This window comes from Astyanax mexicanus, chromosome 19, assembly GCF_023375975.1.
Source record: "Astyanax mexicanus isolate ESR-SI-001 chromosome 19, AstMex3_surface, whole genome shotgun sequence".
NCBI lineage: Eukaryota > Metazoa > Chordata > Actinopteri > Characiformes > Acestrorhamphidae > Astyanax > Astyanax mexicanus.
In genome coordinates this window covers 247501-264794 of record NC_064426.1, presented here as the reverse complement: position 1 = coordinate 264794, position 17294 = coordinate 247501, and the positions used below count along the sequence as shown (strand labels likewise).

General features: G+C 43.5%; 2 protein-coding genes across 2 annotated transcripts in view; both read right to left on the bottom strand.

Moving 5' to 3' along the window:
- Positions 1-1578: 1578 nt before the first annotated feature.
- Positions 1579-10572, bottom strand: otop1 (otopetrin 1). Its single transcript, XM_007240685.4, has 6 exons — positions 9970-10572; positions 8554-8690; positions 7887-7945; positions 6374-6504; positions 4219-5114; positions 1579-3679 (listed from the first exon to the last, which is right to left on the bottom strand). The coding sequence occupies exons 1-6, from the start codon at positions 10355-10357 to the stop codon at positions 3509-3511; spliced, it is 1782 nt and encodes a 593-aa protein (XP_007240747.2). The 5' UTR covers positions 10358-10572; the 3' UTR covers positions 1579-3508.
- Positions 10573-12816: 2244 nt separating this feature from the next.
- tmem128 (transmembrane protein 128) overlaps positions 12817-17294 on the bottom strand; it is a 6226-nt gene continuing 1748 nt past the window's right edge. The window contains exons 3-5 of the mRNA XM_007240686.3: positions 14900-15061; positions 13285-13395; positions 12817-13045 (exon numbers count right to left, since the gene is read on the bottom strand). Coding sequence (XP_007240748.1) covers positions 13296-13395; positions 14900-15061 — 262 coding nt within the window. The 3' untranslated portion in view covers positions 12817-13045; positions 13285-13295. The remainder of the gene's footprint in view (positions 13046-13284; positions 13396-14899; positions 15062-17294) is intronic.

Sequence of the window (17294 nt, the reverse complement as noted above, 5' to 3'; positions counted from 1 at the left end):
GAACTTGTTCAGAGTGGGGGTTTGAGAGATAAACTTAAGAGAACAATTTCTGTTTCTTGTTTTAGTTCTGATCTGGAATCGTTTCTGGTTTCTCTGCAGTAGCTCCACTGTGGGGAGATGAACAGGTAAATTTAGGCATGTGTCTCCCTCTGGTGGTCACCTAAAGAGCTGATTCCTGCATCCAGTTCCTCACCAAAAGAACAGGACACTCTGGAGCAGATAATCGCCATGACCTTTACTGAATGTGGGTTATAGAGGGGTTTAAACCCTTTTTATTGATCTGTGCATCAGTGGAGGAACTGTGTTCTCTGGAATGATGGAGCTTCATACTATACTTTAGAATGAGCTAGTAAAAGATCTAATTGGAGATGTTTAGTAACTAAATTATAAATACTTTGTACTTAAATAGAAATGGTGTTTATCTATATAAATACTCCTGTTTCATTTCAGCTGGTTTTCATTTCTGCTTCTCATCGTTCAATAAAACCCCTATCCAGATAAATCTATCCATCCAGATAGAGTGAATCTGATTGTGATTGGATGTAGAGAAGTATAAACATATATCATTGCCACTCCCTATTGGTTTATACTGTGATCCATCACACCTGCACAAGCGTCTTTATTAAGGAAACACCTGAACAAGCCACGCACTGCCTCTAAGTAACTCACATGAATATATTCGTTTTTGAGTTTGCCATTACAATATACCAGTTACAGAGAAATATAAGACTATAACTTAATGTTTACTGTAATTAGCTCCTCATCATGTATATTAGATCTGATACCAACACAGGGATTAAAACAGTAAATAAACCATTATTTGACATAGTCAGTTCACAGTTCATCTGTTAGCATGGGCTACATACCTAAATCTCCTAAATTGACAGTCATTAAGCTCATTATCAAAGATTGCTAATTATAGTCCTATTTCTAATCACCCCTTTAGATCTAACACTTTCTAAGCTTCTAAGTTTTTTGTGTAGAAGTAAGATTCTACTGCAATGCAGGTGAAAAATTATTGCAACACTGGATTAAATAAATCTTATGATGTTGCAGAAGCTTATTGAAGCAATGCCACAGTGAATCAGTGCAGCAATAAAAGATACAGACGCTCCAAACAAATATCAGAGCGTGGGAACTTTTTCCTTTTGGTGGAGACTGTTTTTGTATAAAGGCTGTGAATAAAGCAGTTCCAGACTAAACAGAAGATTTCTGGAACGGAATTCGTGCAGCAGAACACCTGCACTGAAACCTGATCCCACTTTCAGAAGAGTAAAAACATACCTGTGAGAAGCAGCAGAAAAACCTGAGCAGCAAAATACATTCCTGTAAAGAAACTGAGAGTTTAAGGTGGTGTGAGCTGGAGTGTTTAAGGTGGATTGTTACTCTCTCCTGGGGGAGTGTAGTAGAACAGGGTCAGGGAGCCGGCTGGGTGATGAGGTAATGAACAGCAGGAACACCTACAGCTATTGTCTGATCTGCAGAGTCTGAAGAGTCTGTTGTTTAATCAGATGTAGATCAGATTTCTGCTGGGTCAGTCTGAGTGGACATTTATACACACATACGAGTTTTACAGCAATCCAGGTACTTTATTTTTTTCAGACTGTGATAATAACAAAAACAATAAAAACACGAGTATCAGATACAGTCAATTTAATGAGTCCAGTTCCTGTTGGCTTTGATAAAGAGAGAGAATCAGAATCACAGGCTTTACAGATCCGTCTACTGGAGGGTTTACACCTGATAAACTCAATCTGAATTATTACTTTACTTACAAACTTTCTAAATTCTGACCCAAAAATGGGTCCTGATTCGAATTCATTCTAAATCCAGGTCCAAACCTGAATTTCAGAATCCATGTTTAGACTGTCTGAACCAATCTGACTTTAGTTTTGACCAAAACAGAAGCCGTATGTGATCCAGATCCAGATCAGGATGTTGGGTGCAGTACTGTGCGAATGGCTCTAAACTCTCATCAATAAAGTTATTCAAGTCTTCAGCATTTCTGCACTGAGACACACAGGAGAACATCATCCATCAGCTTACATACAGTTCACACACAGGACCAGAACCAGAACCAGGACCAGGACCAGAACCAGGACCAGGACCAGGACCAGAACCAGAACCAGGGCCAGGACCAGAACCAGGAGGAACGAGGGTTCCCTTTCCATTACAGGAGAAGCTCTAAGAGCAGCCCATAACCACAGCACCATCTGTTGCCCGGAACAGGAAGCTGTGAGTCCGGCACACTGAGCAGCGTTCGTTATGTCTGATTTCAAGTGGACGCTGCTGGTTCTGGATTAACGTAAGATTTAATAAAGGACGTAAATAAATAAAAGAAAAATGAGAACCATAACCAGACAGGCGGCGCCTCAGGGCTGCTTGCATTTCTGTAAGAGTGCAAATAAAGCAGAGTTTCAGACAAACTGACCAAGAAACAGAAACGCAAGAGTTAAAACTCACTGGAGAAAATGTGTTCAGATGTTGCTCTAAAGTGATCAGAAGTGACGAGGTCCAAATCCACGCCCCACTCAAACCACAGGGTTAAAAAAATAAAGAAAATAAAAACAGCATCATTTAGGAGAGTCCCAAAGTGTCTCACAGTTCAAGAATATCAGTTCAGATACAGTAACTCAAAAACAGCATCAATCAGAGTCTCTTCCCTCCCACTGAGCTAATGTGTTATTCATCATTTGATTAGAGATAATTGTTTGATTATTGATTATTGCAGAACTGACTTTTTCATATATTGCTAGACGAATCAAGGTATCGCACTCATAAGCACCAACTAAAGGGAGGAAAATGAGGAGCAATAATCCCTGCAATAATAAACAGCAGTGGTTTAAGGCTGTATGGTTTGTATTATTTCTCCAGAAAGGTTGCCAGATTTGGAATTTTGTCACTAACCTGTGTGACTCAGCGTACTTTTACACCTACACTTTTAATTCTTGTTAAATTGGACTCATGGTTTGAGGACAGAGACAAACCACCCCAGAACCCATGAGAGGAGGAGGACCTGGTCCAGCCCCAGTCAGACTCTAGAGTGGTTTGTTTTTGGGGAAAGTTCTTGGGTGATCTCCACAGGTCTCACTCCCTCAATCTTTAACTTTTTAATCTATAAGTGAGCGACCCAGATCCCAGAGTCAGTATTTTATATCTGTCAGTATTTTAAGCCCTTTAAACACCCTAAACTAAAGCAACTTTATTCAGAGTACATAATTATCATTATCACCAACATAAATCAAATCGACTCAACCCAACGCAAGGCTAGACAGCAGGGATGGAGCTCTAAAGGTGCTGAAGGTGCATGGACGAGTTCATGAAGTTCCTGTAAGAACCACACCACAGCACAGCACCTGGTAACAGACAGTCTGTCCAATCACAGTGAAGAAAAAGCAATCAGTTTCTTTCTCCTGTCCAATTAGAGCAAAGAGGAGAATTGTTCAGGTTTGAGAACTCATAAAAGAGGCCTTCCAGTCCTCCACAACAGGTTCTGGATCAGCTTGGCTCAGATCTTGCGGAAAACCTCAAAGAGAGCAGCTACAGAATGCATGCGGTAGAAGAGGCTCATGGGCAGGGCGAAGTTCAGCACCGTGCTCCAGATGGGGAATCCAAATGACGCCTCCTCCAGGCCGTTATCGAACTGCGGCCGGCAGCCGAACGCCGGCAAGATCCACAACTACAAAACAGAAGAACCTGAAGTTAGAACCAAACTGTGGAATAGAGCAACCAATTCCATCCTCACTGTGCTCTGTTCATTCCTGGTCTGCACTTCTCTAATTGCTCGGAAATAACTGGTAAGATCACCATTAAAGGTGTAAAGTTTTGGACATGGACTTGCCACCACTGGTCACCTTTGAGAAGACAATTATCTACAGGAAATCAACCCCTAAAGATGTTCTGCATTTGTCTCTGAGAGTCTCCTTTTCCCAGTAGAACTACTGAACGCAATAAACTATAGAATTCTGGATTTTGATGGGTTTAGGGGTCTAAGGATTGGTTTCCGAGACAGAAAATAAGTTTAGTTGAAGATCTTTTCCTTTCAATGGGAAACATTTATTCAAAAAGTTCAAGAAATCTAGGAAACTGGCCCTAAGGGTTGGTTGAACAAACTTCATCTTTTGGTGGGGAATCCTCATTTAGAAGGCTTAGTGCTTAGTGCTTGTACAGAAACCCACCCAACAATGAAAAAAATATATAATAAGGGACGTGTCTTACCGATATGTTGCACATGAACAGGAAGATGGCGATATTTTTCAGGACCTGTCTCTTCCGGCTGGGTGAGCTCTTCACTCCGAGTCCAATGGGAAGTGAAACGTCTTTGGTCTTGTCAAAAGTGTTGTTGTCTGGTTTGCTGGTCTGTAGCACCTCGCGGTGTCTGTCCGAACTCTCAAACGCATGGTTAATGATGCCGTCGTATGGAGGAGCCATGGTCGCTGTGACGGAGTAGATCTCGCGGTGAGAGGGGCTGTTTGGGGGACATTCTCCAGGTTCAAGGCGTCTGCGGTACAGAGACTCGATGATGAAGAGGTTCTGCACACACTTCTCCAAAACCAGCAGCAGAGCATAAGCCAGACTGCTCCAGCGGTAGGAGGGGTAACTCTGAGCCCCGCCTACCGCTACCACACTGCACCAGGACAGGAGCCAGGAGCCCACAGATGAGCCGAGCAGTAGCTTGGAGTCGAGGGTCCGGGCCGGGTTGGGGGTTGTGTCCATGGGCCAGTCCTCCACGCGGTAGATCAGAAGCCCCACGGCTCCAGCGGCGCTCATGCAGGCCAGGATCACAATGCCGAAGCAGTAGTACATGGAGATGGCTGCCTCGCGGGCGTCGGCCGACTCCTCCACGTGGATGATGTAGATGGTCAGCACGGTGATGGAGCTGGCCAGGGCGAGCAGACCCAGCATGGGTCCCAGCAGCAGGCAGGAGCCGCCGGTCGACCCTTGCTTCCGCTTGGTCTGCTGGTCCAGTTTGCGGCCGATGTTCTTCCACATGACGAAGAGGAGGGCAGAGACGAAGATGTGGTACTCGATGTTGAAGGGGCAGAGATAGTACAGGCTGCTGCTGAACATGGAGCAGGCGCTCGTGGTGCAGTTACAGTTCGGTTCCTCAGAACCTGGAAATGAAGCAGCGGTGGGAGGATAAATAACAGGGTAACAACATGATAACAACTTAAATAAATGTATGTAGTTTATTATTTAGGTTTAAGGTTAGTAATTCCCACTCGTCTTCCACCATTCAGAACTCAATCAACCCCCCATCACACAATGTTACCAACACTGGGAGAGTGAACGCTAGCATGGTCTTCCTCTGAGACATATGAATAAGCTCCACCTCATCTTTATAAAGAGACGTGATGGTTCGATAGTTCCAGTACTGGGCTATAAGTGACAGGGTTGTGGGTTTAATAAGCTTGAGTAAGGCCCTTAACTCTCTCTAGGCCCTGATTGTGGTTGTCTTTGTAGTTTTCTCAGAGAGAGAAAGAGATCAGTTCTTGATTTCTGTTCTGTACTTCTCTAATTGCCCAGAAATAACTGGTTAGGTCACCACCAAAGGCTGCAAACCCAGTTCTAAAAATGTAAAATTCTGGACCTAGATTTGCTTCCCCTGGTCACCTTGGAGTAGACAATCTTCTACAGGAAATCGACCCCTAAAGATGTTCTGCATTTGTCTCTGAGAGTCTCCTTTTCCAGGCAAAAGTATAGAATGTGGATTTTGAGGTGTATAAACTTTAACCATTGGTTTCCCAGTCAGGAATTAAGCCTAGTTGTAGACTATATTTTCCTTTTGATAAGAAACTTTAATTCTAAATACTGTCAAGTTCAAGACTAGACTGAATCTCTGTCTGGGAAACTGGGCCTAAGGGTTGGTTTTTTGGACAGGGATTAAGCCCAACCCTAAACAAACTTTATCCTTTGGTGGGGAATCATTGTGCAATATGCCTAGAGCTAAGTGCTTGTCCAGGAATCCACCCAACAATAGAAATACAATATAAGAAGTGAGTAACTTCGGTACTTGGAGGCTATGAGTTGGGTCAGTCTGGCTGATGTTTGGCAGGTACTGATGCGGGGTGGGTTCTGTGGAGTATCAGTTACTGTAACACCAACTACCAGCAGGAAATTGGTTTTAGAGGGGGGGGTGGGGCAGCACCCAGGATGACAGGGCAGAAGGGGCGGTCCATGTGGGGAAAAAGGGCAAGAGGGCAAGTGTGTGTATGTGTGTCTCTCTGAAACCCAAACCTCGACCAAAAAACGCTGGATTACCTTCACCACCCCCCCCTGCAGGGACCAGTGGAGCAAACCTCAAGGGGACCATTGTCCAACCGGGAAACCCACACAATACAGTCCCCTGTCACACGGCACATGCATGGCTTACCCACGGTGAAGTTTAAATATCCGAGAGCCGCCAGCCGTTTCTTGTGGTCATTGAGAGCGTGTTCTGCTTCAGTCATCACTCCGTTACTCCAGAGCAGGAGGTTGGTGAACACAGCGTGGATCACGCCGAATCTAAAAACACCACCACACACATTATACACTGCTCACCAAAATTAATGCAACACTACCTCATCGAACCAGTTAAACTACAGGGATATTAATCTGCACAGTTAGGGATCATAAGTGATTGTGAATTTGCTTCAGTGCAAAGGAAAGTGCGACAGGTGCAGCACAGAGACCACACATTCAAGAAAACCTCCAAAAGGGTCTGGATTTTTCTTTAGTTCTGTGTTTTACTAGTGTCCTTATCACTACAGGTAGTGACTTTCAGGTTGAACGGGTAGTCCAGCTCCTCCAGGATGGAACTTCCAGACGTGCTGTTGCAAGACGGTTTGTTGAGTCTCCCAGCAGAGATACCAAGACACAGGACAGTACAGGAGAAGAGCAGGACATCAACCCAGCTGCAGGACCGGTATCTGCTCCTCTGTGTGAGAAGAGTCAGAAAGAACACAACCAGAACCCAAACTGACCTCCAGTGGGCTACTGGTGTTCTGATGTGTCCAGAATTGGCAAATCCAATATAGGCACCAGGTTCTCTCTACAGATGAGAGCAGGTTCACACTGAGTACATGGGACAGACATGAAATGAGTCTGTTACCTTAATTTTTCTCACCCTGACCCCAAAAATACTGGTAGAAAAGAATTGGAAGATCTGTTTATTCACTGTTTCTTCTAAAATTAATGGTATTAAAAAGAGTTTATTCAGCTTTTAATAGAGTGGTAGAGATCAGGATGTTGGATGATCAAACGTTCACAGTTCCACTGCTCCACAGCTCAATGTGGGGGTTTATACCCCTCTATCCCTTATACAGAATTAGGCATGGTGCCAACAGCTTTATCTGAAAACCTGGTGATGGAGATATTGTACACTGCTCTAAATAAAGTAACACTTAAATCACACCCTGAATGTCAATGAACCAAAGATTCAAGGTCTTTTCTAAAAGAACTCTTTCACGACTGTTCCTAGTGCTCTGTGAGAGAGGGGAACAGTGTGCCGGTGTTCCAGTCAGCGTTCTAGTGAATGCTTATGGAGCTGCATGGTTCAGGACTATGAGTACAGGTCCTTCTACAGGAGGTCAGGATATATGAACACCAGCAGCCCACTGAAGACAGTTTGGGTTCTGGTTGTGTTCGTCTTGATGCTACTCACACAGAGGAGCAGATACTGGTCCTGCTGCTGGGTTGATGTCCTTCTACAGCCCTGTCCTGCTCTCTGTCCTGGTACCTCCATGATGTTGAGACTGTGTGGATGTGTGGTGGTTTATTTAGTAAAGTTTCTTAAGTTATAACCATTGATTTTACTCTTTTCATGAGGGTGCACCAACCTCTAAATGAAGGAGTTTTAGTAAATGTGCTTTTGAGTAGAACTTTAGGTAAAATCTGGAAGTTGGTACCTTTCAAATGTCTCGTATCTCTTGATGACATCTTTGATGTGGAACCAGATGAAGTGGACCTGCAAAACAGAAATATGTGAAATCATAATCATCTTCATCACCATCCTCATCCCCTTCATCATCATGTGCAGTGCTATGGAGAGCTCATTAAGACGGTGTGAGTGAAGATGATCTGGGTGATCAGAGTGATCAGAGTGATCTGGGTAAACCAGTTGATCCCGGTGAGACGTAAAACCTGGTGACATTGGTCACCTGGTGGTGTTGTTGAAGTGTGTGGGACAGAGAAGTCATTGTTCAGAGATCATCTCCTCAAACATCAGGAGAGAACTTCAGCTGGGCTGAAACATTTCGAAAATTCAAAACTATTTTTCTGGACCAGTTTAAAAACCACCTGTATGATTCTACTGATAAGAAACAATCAATATTAAAAATATGTGAGAAATTCAGTGTTTTTTTTCTGAACTTAAGGATATAAAAAAAGTTTATCCTCCTTTTCTTGGAGTAACTGTCTTTACTGTCCAAAGAAAACTTGATATTATATATGGAGACACAGACTCATATTTATTTATCTGCTCCAGAGAGTCCTAATCTATTGTAAAAAAAATCTTCGGTAGATGGTTTAGTGGTGTTAATGGTGAATTCTGTGGGTGAAGGTGTTCAAGCTCACCTGTGAGATGGTATGAAGTGCGTGAACCACCGGATACACCCCCAACATCACCGACACACAGGCCTGGTACCCAACGAAGCTGCCGATGCGGAAAGCGTCCATAATCAGCGAGAGCAGTGCCAGCATGGTGAGACCACCTGCACAATATATTATTAAATTTAGAACACTATAATAAAGGTTTTTCACTGTTGTTTTAATGTAAAATCATATAAATAATTACAGAAATAACTTGGGTTTTACAGTGGTTTGGATTTCAGTGTTATTAAGAGTAAACATTTCTTTAGTTAATTTATGGAGCGTTAATGTATAGACGTTATTTTTTTCTGGATTTATAAACATTTTAAAACTGGTTTACATCAGTTTTTAAAACATGCCTTTAGGTAGAAGAATTTATTCATTCAGTTTTAAGAATAAATGAATAAATGTTGCTGGGACATTAATTTAAATATAAAAAACAGGTTACAGTTTCTAAGAACTGATTTTATAATATATTTAAAATGTTCTTCTAACCAGAAAATGTGGAACCAGGCGACCCATCTCAGAACCGTCACAGAAAAATAGAACCTCTTATTGAATAAAGAACCCAGACTCTGCTCTTTACATTATTACTGATTACTAATATTATTAATAATCAATAAACACAGTTCTAACAGTTCCGCTGTAGAGATCGATACTGATTAATTTACAGATTAGCGTCCTTTATATTTAATCTGTGCTGGAGAATGATCACTTGCTGCTGAAACGCTTAAATAAACTGTAAATTCTGAAATGTACTTAATTCTGTAGTTTTTTTTCTGTGAAATTAAATTAAAATGACAGTAAAACACTGTTTTTTAAATGTGTAAAGTGATTTTAAGTAAAATTATCTATTTTTTTTAACAGATTTCGACGGGAAACGAATCACAAGTTTCTGTAATTTTGCTAATAAAGCGGCATCCATCAAATCTCACACAGCAATGTGGAAAGTTGCGTTGAGATGAATTCATGGTTATTAATGTGTTGGTAACACCTTTAATTAAGGAAACATTAATTAATAGTAAAACAGGATGTCTCAAATAATTACATTTATAAGGTTTAAAATTGTCATTTTTAATAATCATTTAATAATGTTCATAATTTCCTTAATTATTTTTAACAGTGACAATCGAAAGCAAACGTGACACATTATTATAGTAATATTAGTAAGTATTAATAATATTAATATAACAGTTTAGTGATATCTGTATCTGATTGGCTTTAGCAGTTTTTACTGTGAACTAATGAATTCAGACTTTAGAAACAGAATTAATGCAGTTACTTTACACATTGCTTCTCTCTGAACCTCACTAATCTTTTATATTTATATTAATATTTATATTCCGCTGATCAGTATCAGGCCCGCAGATGATGAGATAAGGCGCGTGAGGGCTGCGGTACCTTTGATCCAGCTGGTGGCCGCGTGCGCGTCTCTCTCCGGCGGCGCGCTGCGCCTGCGCTCTCTGCGGCCCATGTAGCAGCCCATCCAGAAGAGCTGCAGCAGCATCAGCGCGCTCAGGAAGGCCAGCACGGTCTCCTCGCTCGCGCTCGGACCCTGATAAGCGAGCGCGAGCATCAGCGAGACCCCGACCAGCAGCAGGTTCAGGCCGTACTGCGCGCTCAGCACCTCGCCGCTCTTCTGCGGGTACTTCTTACCCAGACTCCCGCGGAGCGCGTGCAGCAGCTTCCCGTCCCGGTCGGAGGATGAGGATGAGGAGGAGGAGGAGGAGGAAGAGCTGGGGCAGTACTTGTTGAGGAACATCGTGTCCAGGCTGCTGTGTTCCACCATCTTCTCCAGGAGCTCCAGGAACAGCGGGCAGCTCCGCGCGTAAAGGCGCGCTCTGACCGGCACGGTTCACTCACACAGTTCACGGATTCACGGGCGCTCCGTCGTGCTGGATGAGGACCGGTGCGCGCCCCCGCGAAGAGCGCTCCCGCATGTGAGACTGCGCCACGCTCTGAAAGACTCGAGGAGACAGAGAGCGAGATACTATATACCCCGTGTTTGAGAGGGAGAGAGAGAGAGAGAGAGAGAGAGAGAGTGTGTGTGTGTGAGTGTGCGAGATAGAGAGAGAGAGTGTGTGTGAGAGAGAGAGAGAGAGAGAGAGAGAGAGAGAGAGAGAGAGAGAGAGAGTGTGTGTGTGTGTGTGAGTGTGCGAGATAGAGAGAGAGAGTGTGTGTGTGAGAGAGAGAGAGAGAGAGAGAGAGAGAGAGTGTGTGTGAGAGAGAGAGAGAGAGAGAGAGAGAGAGTGTGTGAGAGAGAGAGAGAGAGAGAGAGAGAGAGAGAGAGAGAGAGAGTGTGTGTGTGTGTGTGTGTGTGTGGTCCAGATTAAGCGCGCGTGGATTGGGTTTCTGCGCTCCTGCGGTGCCAAAGACTCCGGTACGCAGCTCGCTCTCCGAGCCGCTCCAGCACCGAGACCGTGCTTTAAACACGGCGGGCGCCGCGCTGGTGTGGGGTGGTGGGGTTGAGGTTAGCGCGTGGGGGTGGCTGCTGTGACCAGAGCGCGGCGTGCTACGGGCGAGTCTCCAGTGCGTAAAGGCGCGCGACGGCTGCCGGTAACGGTGCGGTTCGGCGGGGCCGGGAGTCAGCGCTGTGAGGAAGCCTGATGGGAAAGAGGCGGGCAGCGCGCGCTCAGGTTACACCGGTCACTTCCAGACCCACAATGCCTCTTTATAGCAGGTGCCTTTTGTGCCGCGCGCGCAGCAGCTCTGCGAAAATCAGCGCGTTAGAGTTATGTAATGAGGAAGGAGTCTGGAGCTGGAGGGGAGTCTTACCTGTGTTTACCTGCAGAGTCAGAATTAATATCTCATCCGAACTGAAAAACCACATCCTGACAAAACAGCCAAATTCATCTCTACAACACAGTATGACTTTAATCTGATATATGATCTATACACATCAGCTCTTTTCTGTTTACTAAATTGGGAACTGTACACTGTCTGAGGGAGCAACTAAACATGAAAACTGGGGAAACTGAGCTGCACAGTGTTTCAGAACTCAGTAATCAGTGAATACAGAATATGAATTTGTGGGTTCACATTTGGAATTGCAGATCTCGTGTCTGTTACCTCTTGGCTCTCTGTATTTGATTTCTTATTCAGATATTTGAAACTTACTTTGAATCTGAACTAAGAAATGAGAGTATGATATTCACATAAGCACTTTAATAATCAGCAACTGCAGAAATCTGATTTTAATTGGATTATATAGTGATTTCACACTAAGCATTGGGTAGAGTTTTCATAACCATCAGGTTTAATAACTTTTAATCAGAAGATTTATGAGCTTTAGCCGTTAAATTCACCATCATTCTGCACTTTTCTTTGCTCATAAAGTCTTTTTTTTACAGGCTGCAGCAGCATCACTAAACAGAGCTGGAGCTTCTTCACGGTGACGATTCTCTCAGAGTTAAACAGACGTGATGAAGAGTCTCAGGAGAGCCGGTTATAGTGATCAGAGATCAGACGCTGCGCTTCCGGATACTGTGACCTGCCCGACCCCCCGGGACCAACCCCACCCCCCCACCCCCCAAACACAGTGACCTGCAGCAGGACAGGGTCACCTGAACACACAGTGCTCCATTCAGCAGCTTCAGAACAGCATTCTGTGTTAATGCAGTCGAGTCTACACAGCACCATGTGACCCACCACCTCACCCGTACTTCAAAACCTGGCCAACACCTGACGGACAGGTGTGAGCAGGTGTGAGCAGGTGTGAGCAGGTGTGAACAGGTGTCACAGCTGCTGAAGGTTTGCTGGTAAAAGAGTAAGGAGAAGCTTATGGAGGATTAGTTCTAGTGTTCTAGTGACCAGAACACCGGTCTGGAGCGCAATCTATAACATCTATAGATTAAGCAACACATGCAATTGCCAATTGTATATTTGGGGATGCAGATTTGGAATTGCATACTTGCATTATTGTTATTCTAATGTTATTACTGATTAATAACTCCATACCCTCCTGCAGAAATGCTACACCTGGGATTAACTAAACGTTTTGATAAAATAATGAACTGGATCTACTCGTTTATATAAAATCTTCTCAGTTCTGGATTAAGGTGAGGTTTGGCAGTTAGACGCTCAGCTGATGAAGCTCGGTTTTAAAAGCTGATTCTGGTCAGATGGATCATCATGTTAAAAATCATCACACTGCAGATCTCTCTCTCCAGTTGGCCGCAGCACATTCTAAACCTCTAACATGATTATCAAACCAAGAACATTTAAAGAAGAAAAAAAATCCAGAAAATGTATAATTGGAGTGATTTTATTTGAAAATAGCTCCGCCCACAGGCTACATCAGGTCATTAGTCACTGACTGAGAGACGTATAAAATAATTTACACTGGAATAAAGGAATGTAGAAACACTACGAATATAAAACAGGGAATCCCACGTTATTCCGAAATAACAGTCCGGCCGGCGTTCCCGACTCCGCCCCCTCCGCTCTCCGCCCCCCTGCTGCTCTCCGGCTCCACCATCTGAAACACAAACAGAAAAGTTTCAGTTCTTCGCTAAAAAAAGATCATTTTCCGTCACCTGATCCGGTGATCCGCTGTCAGCAACCCAGTGTCCGGAGTAACACACACACACACACACACACACACACACACACAGCTCACACACTTTAACCACACACACCACACACCCAGACCTAAAGCCCCAACGAGACCCACCCCCCTGCTGTGAGCCGATGTTATGGCTGATCAGGTGTTCTTACCTGCAGGAATCTCATCCCAGCAGAGAAATCAGCATCACCACCCCCATAAACTGAGTGAAGAGGATCACTGGAGTCAGGAAGGACCACACCGGCCACAGAGCGATGTTAAAACTGCACACACACACACACATGCACACACACAATATTAAAATATTTAGAGTTGTGATTATAAAATATTAGAGGATGAGCTGGAGTGACAGGACTAACCGGAGGCATCTAGTATAAACTTAGTTTATCTCTACTTTACTAAAATAATTATTTTACATTTTCACACAATTATCTGAACTTTCTCCTCCTTACATTTGAATAAAAACAGCCTCGTTATATACTGTAATCCATCACACCTGCACACGCACTGATAAAACAGGTGTTTGATGGATAGATGCTTTAAGGTGCTGCTGCTCTTATGATGTAACTGATCCGTCCACTCCTCCACATCCTGCAGCACAACATTAACTCAAAGCTTCTCAGTGAACAACTTTCACCCACAGGAATAAACTCAAATATTTATGTAATATTTACCCTATATTACCCCCCACCCCCTCACATACACACACACCCACACACCACTCCCATCAGCTCCACCTTCACCAACTATCAATATATCAACTAAAGTACTGGAACAGCTGCTCATCTTAACAAATTCTGAAATAAGGGGAATTAAAAATTATTTATCCTGTTTTTGTTGGATGAAACGCGGCGAACCAGTTTAAAATTAGGCTCCCAAACCAGAAAGATGCTGGTGGTTTCCACGTCGGTGGAAAAGTGCTATAAGATCCTTCAGTCTCATACCCTCCCACAACCTCCCACAACCTCTCACTGCCTGATCTGAGCTCATAATATAAACAATACAGGACCACAGTGAAGCCCTGCAGTTCACCACTGTGATGTAACTGCTTTATAATATATATAATATAATATATAATATGCTTTATAATAAGTTTAAGTGAAATAAAGACTTTCAGCACCACAATAAAACCTATTATATCATCAGAGCCTGAACCTGAAAAGATCCTGTCCCGTCACACCCATCGCTAACGCTAACGCTAACGCCCTCCATATAAAGCACCTGCGTGACTCAGTCCTGCGCTGCAGCAGAACGAGAAGCAGAACAGTCTGATATTTGTACAGCTGACAGGAAACTGCGGGGGGGCAGAGAGGTCACATTAAATAAACATTAATAATCACATTTATGCAAAAAAAAATCTGTTATAGTATATTATTCTACATACCCTGAAAAAATACAATTAAACAATATTTCATTCAGTTCTAATCAGATTAGATCCATAAAAACAAACAAATCAGACAGAATAAATCATCTTTCTTAATAAAAATCATAAAACAATTTTGCTGACTAATATCTCAAATAACACAACTAATAACTGCACTAATATCCCCACTCATAAATCCACTAATTACTCAACTAATAACAATAACCCCACTAATAAACACATCAACCAATTATTTCACTAATTACTGCACTAATTGCCTCACTAATAACCTCATTAACAGGTAAACTAATTACTGCACTAATAAGGTGTTTTGTGATTCGTCATGCTGATCCTGGTGGTTTGTTATTGTGAGCTGGGGTGGGAGGTGTAATTCAGACACTGACCTGCAGGAGGCGGCGATGAAGGCGGCGGTGGTGATCGGAGGGACAGCAGGATATTCCTGATCGTAGTGTTTGATCCCTTTGATCCACTCCAGATAAACGATACAGAACCCGGCCAGACTCACACTCACCCCCAGCAGCACCACACCCACATTAAACCACCAGCTGCAACACAGAACAACGTCTAGCTAACGTTAGCATTAGCATTAGCACAGATCTCCTATATCACAACGATACATCTTTGTATTATTCAGAATAATTAGAGGTCGGGTGGGAGGGGTTAGGGTCAGGTGGGAGGGGTTAGGGACTGATGGGAGGGGTAATAGTTTGGTGGGAGGGGTAATGGTCTGGTGGGAGGGGTAATGGTCTGGTGGGAGGGGTAATGGTCTGGTGGGAGTGGTTAGGGTCTGGTGGGAGGGGTAATAGTCTGGTGGGAGGGGTCCTCCGGGGCGGAGCTGAGTCTACATGTAGGACAGGTATTCATAAACACAATCCTCTGAAACCTGAAGCGGGTCAGAACCGGGTCGTCCACTGTCCTCAATTAATCTGGGGAAGAATCGACTCTGTTTTTAGATTTATAACAGTGGGAGGCGGCCTGTGGAAAATTACAGATCACAGCCTGTTCCAAAGAGACCTGATTCTCTTTCTCTTCCCCGAAAAACAGGACAATGCTGAAATCATCCTGCTGAGAAACGAGACAATCCTCACCATCCCAACACATCATCAAATACTACCTGTGCTGAGTCTGTGCTGAGTCTGTGCTGAGTCTGTGCTGAGTCTGTGCTGGGGTCTGTGCTGAGTCTGTGCTGAGTCTGTGCTGGGGTCTGTGCTGGGGTCTGTGCTGGGGTCTGTGCTGGGGTCTGTGCTGGGGTCTGTGCTGGAGTCTGTGCTGGGGTCTGTGCTGGGGTCTGTGCTGGGGTCTGTGCTGGGGTCTGTGCTGGGGTCTGTGCTGGAGTCTGTGCTGGAGTCTGTGCTGGAGTCTGTGCTGGGGTCTGTGCTGGGGTCTGTGCTGGAGTCTGTGCTGGAGTCTGTGCTGGGGTCTGTGCTGGGGTCTGTGCTGGGGTCTGTGCTGGAGTCTGTGCTGGAGTCTGTGCTGGAGTCTGTGCTGGGGTCTGTGCTGGGGTCTGTGCTGGAGTCTGTGCTGGAGCCAGCAGCAATACATATAGGCCTCACTCTGAGTCACTGTGTTAAAACACATGAACACAGGCTGCAGAGAGAAGAGCTCCCTCTGTTGAAATGTCACCGCAGCTCTTAAAATATGTTAAAAAAAAATACTCACTCACTCAGCCTTTATATTTATTAAGGTTTACTGTAATGTATATTGAGATAATTACAGGTAAACCCAGGTGAAATGAACAGTAGAGTTTATAATGAACTAGTCTGAACTGCAGAGTGTGGAGTGAGACAGGTACTGTTTTAAAGTAGAGTACAGTATAGTGTGTTAGAGTACAGTAGATTACAGTGTGTTATAGTGTGTTATAGTACAGTATGGTGTGTTAGAGTAGAGTACAGTAGAGTACAGTGTGTTAGAGTACAGTAGAGTAGGTTGGGGAGTGCGCTGTGAGGTGATAGCGTGTGATTGGGTGATTGTTGAATGTGAGAGAAAAGTAAAATAATGAAAAGCTGTAATTTCTGTATTTTTGTGTTGGTGTTTCCTCCCCCGAGATCAGAACAAAACCCCTCCACTGATCTGTAACCAGATACACAACACTCTCACTGTACACAAATAACCCTGTGTATTCTGTGCTGCTACGCCCCCTAGTGCCACTGTGATGCGCTACGCAGCACAAACCTGAATCAGTTCACTATTAATCACTGCAGTTATTTCATAATGAATAATGAATTATTTTATTATACTGATCTACTGAAAGTTTAGAAGGGGTTTTGTCTCCTGTGAAGCTTCAGTTTTAGAGAGTTTGATCAGACAGTGTTTGCGGTGTATTTGAGTGCTGTGCTGTAAATTAGCTGTTATGGAGATACGAGGTTTTGATGCGAGAGTGATTTATTTTGTTTAGAGTGCAGCAGAACCACAGTATTCTAATTACATCCAAACAGCACAGAAACAGTGTTTATTACAGACGAGCTAATCCAGCAGATTAACCCTCAACACCATAAACATCAGCAGCACAGATCATCCCCACAAACACTCATCTACTGTCTAAACACTCTGCATAACACTATTATTATTATTATTATTTTTTCTTTATTAATAGTATTCATGTTTTTTCATAATAATATTATGAATGATGATGGCAGTGTTATGGTATTTATTCATATTATTATAATAATTCATATAATAATTATAATAACTCTTCTTCTCTTTTAGTGTAAATACAGTTTAGTAGTGGGTGGATGATTAAACATAATAAAAAGATTATATCACGAATAATATTATAAT

What these genes read in the sequence shown, in the direction of transcription:
- otop1 (XM_007240685.4), bottom strand. Translation starts at nt 10,357, where the DNA reads ATGGTGGAACACAGCAGCCTGGACACGATGTTCCTCAACAAGTACTGC. An exon ending in CACTTCATACCATCTCACAG is followed by an intron (nt 7,946 to 8,553) that starts GTGAGCTTGAAC and finishes TCTGTTTTGCAG; the next exon opens with GTCCACTTCATCTGGTTCCA. An exon ending in TGTTCATGTGCAACATATCG is followed by an intron (nt 3,680 to 4,218) that starts GTAAGACACGTC and finishes TCTGTTTTGTAG; the next exon opens with TTGTGGATCTTGCCGGCGTT.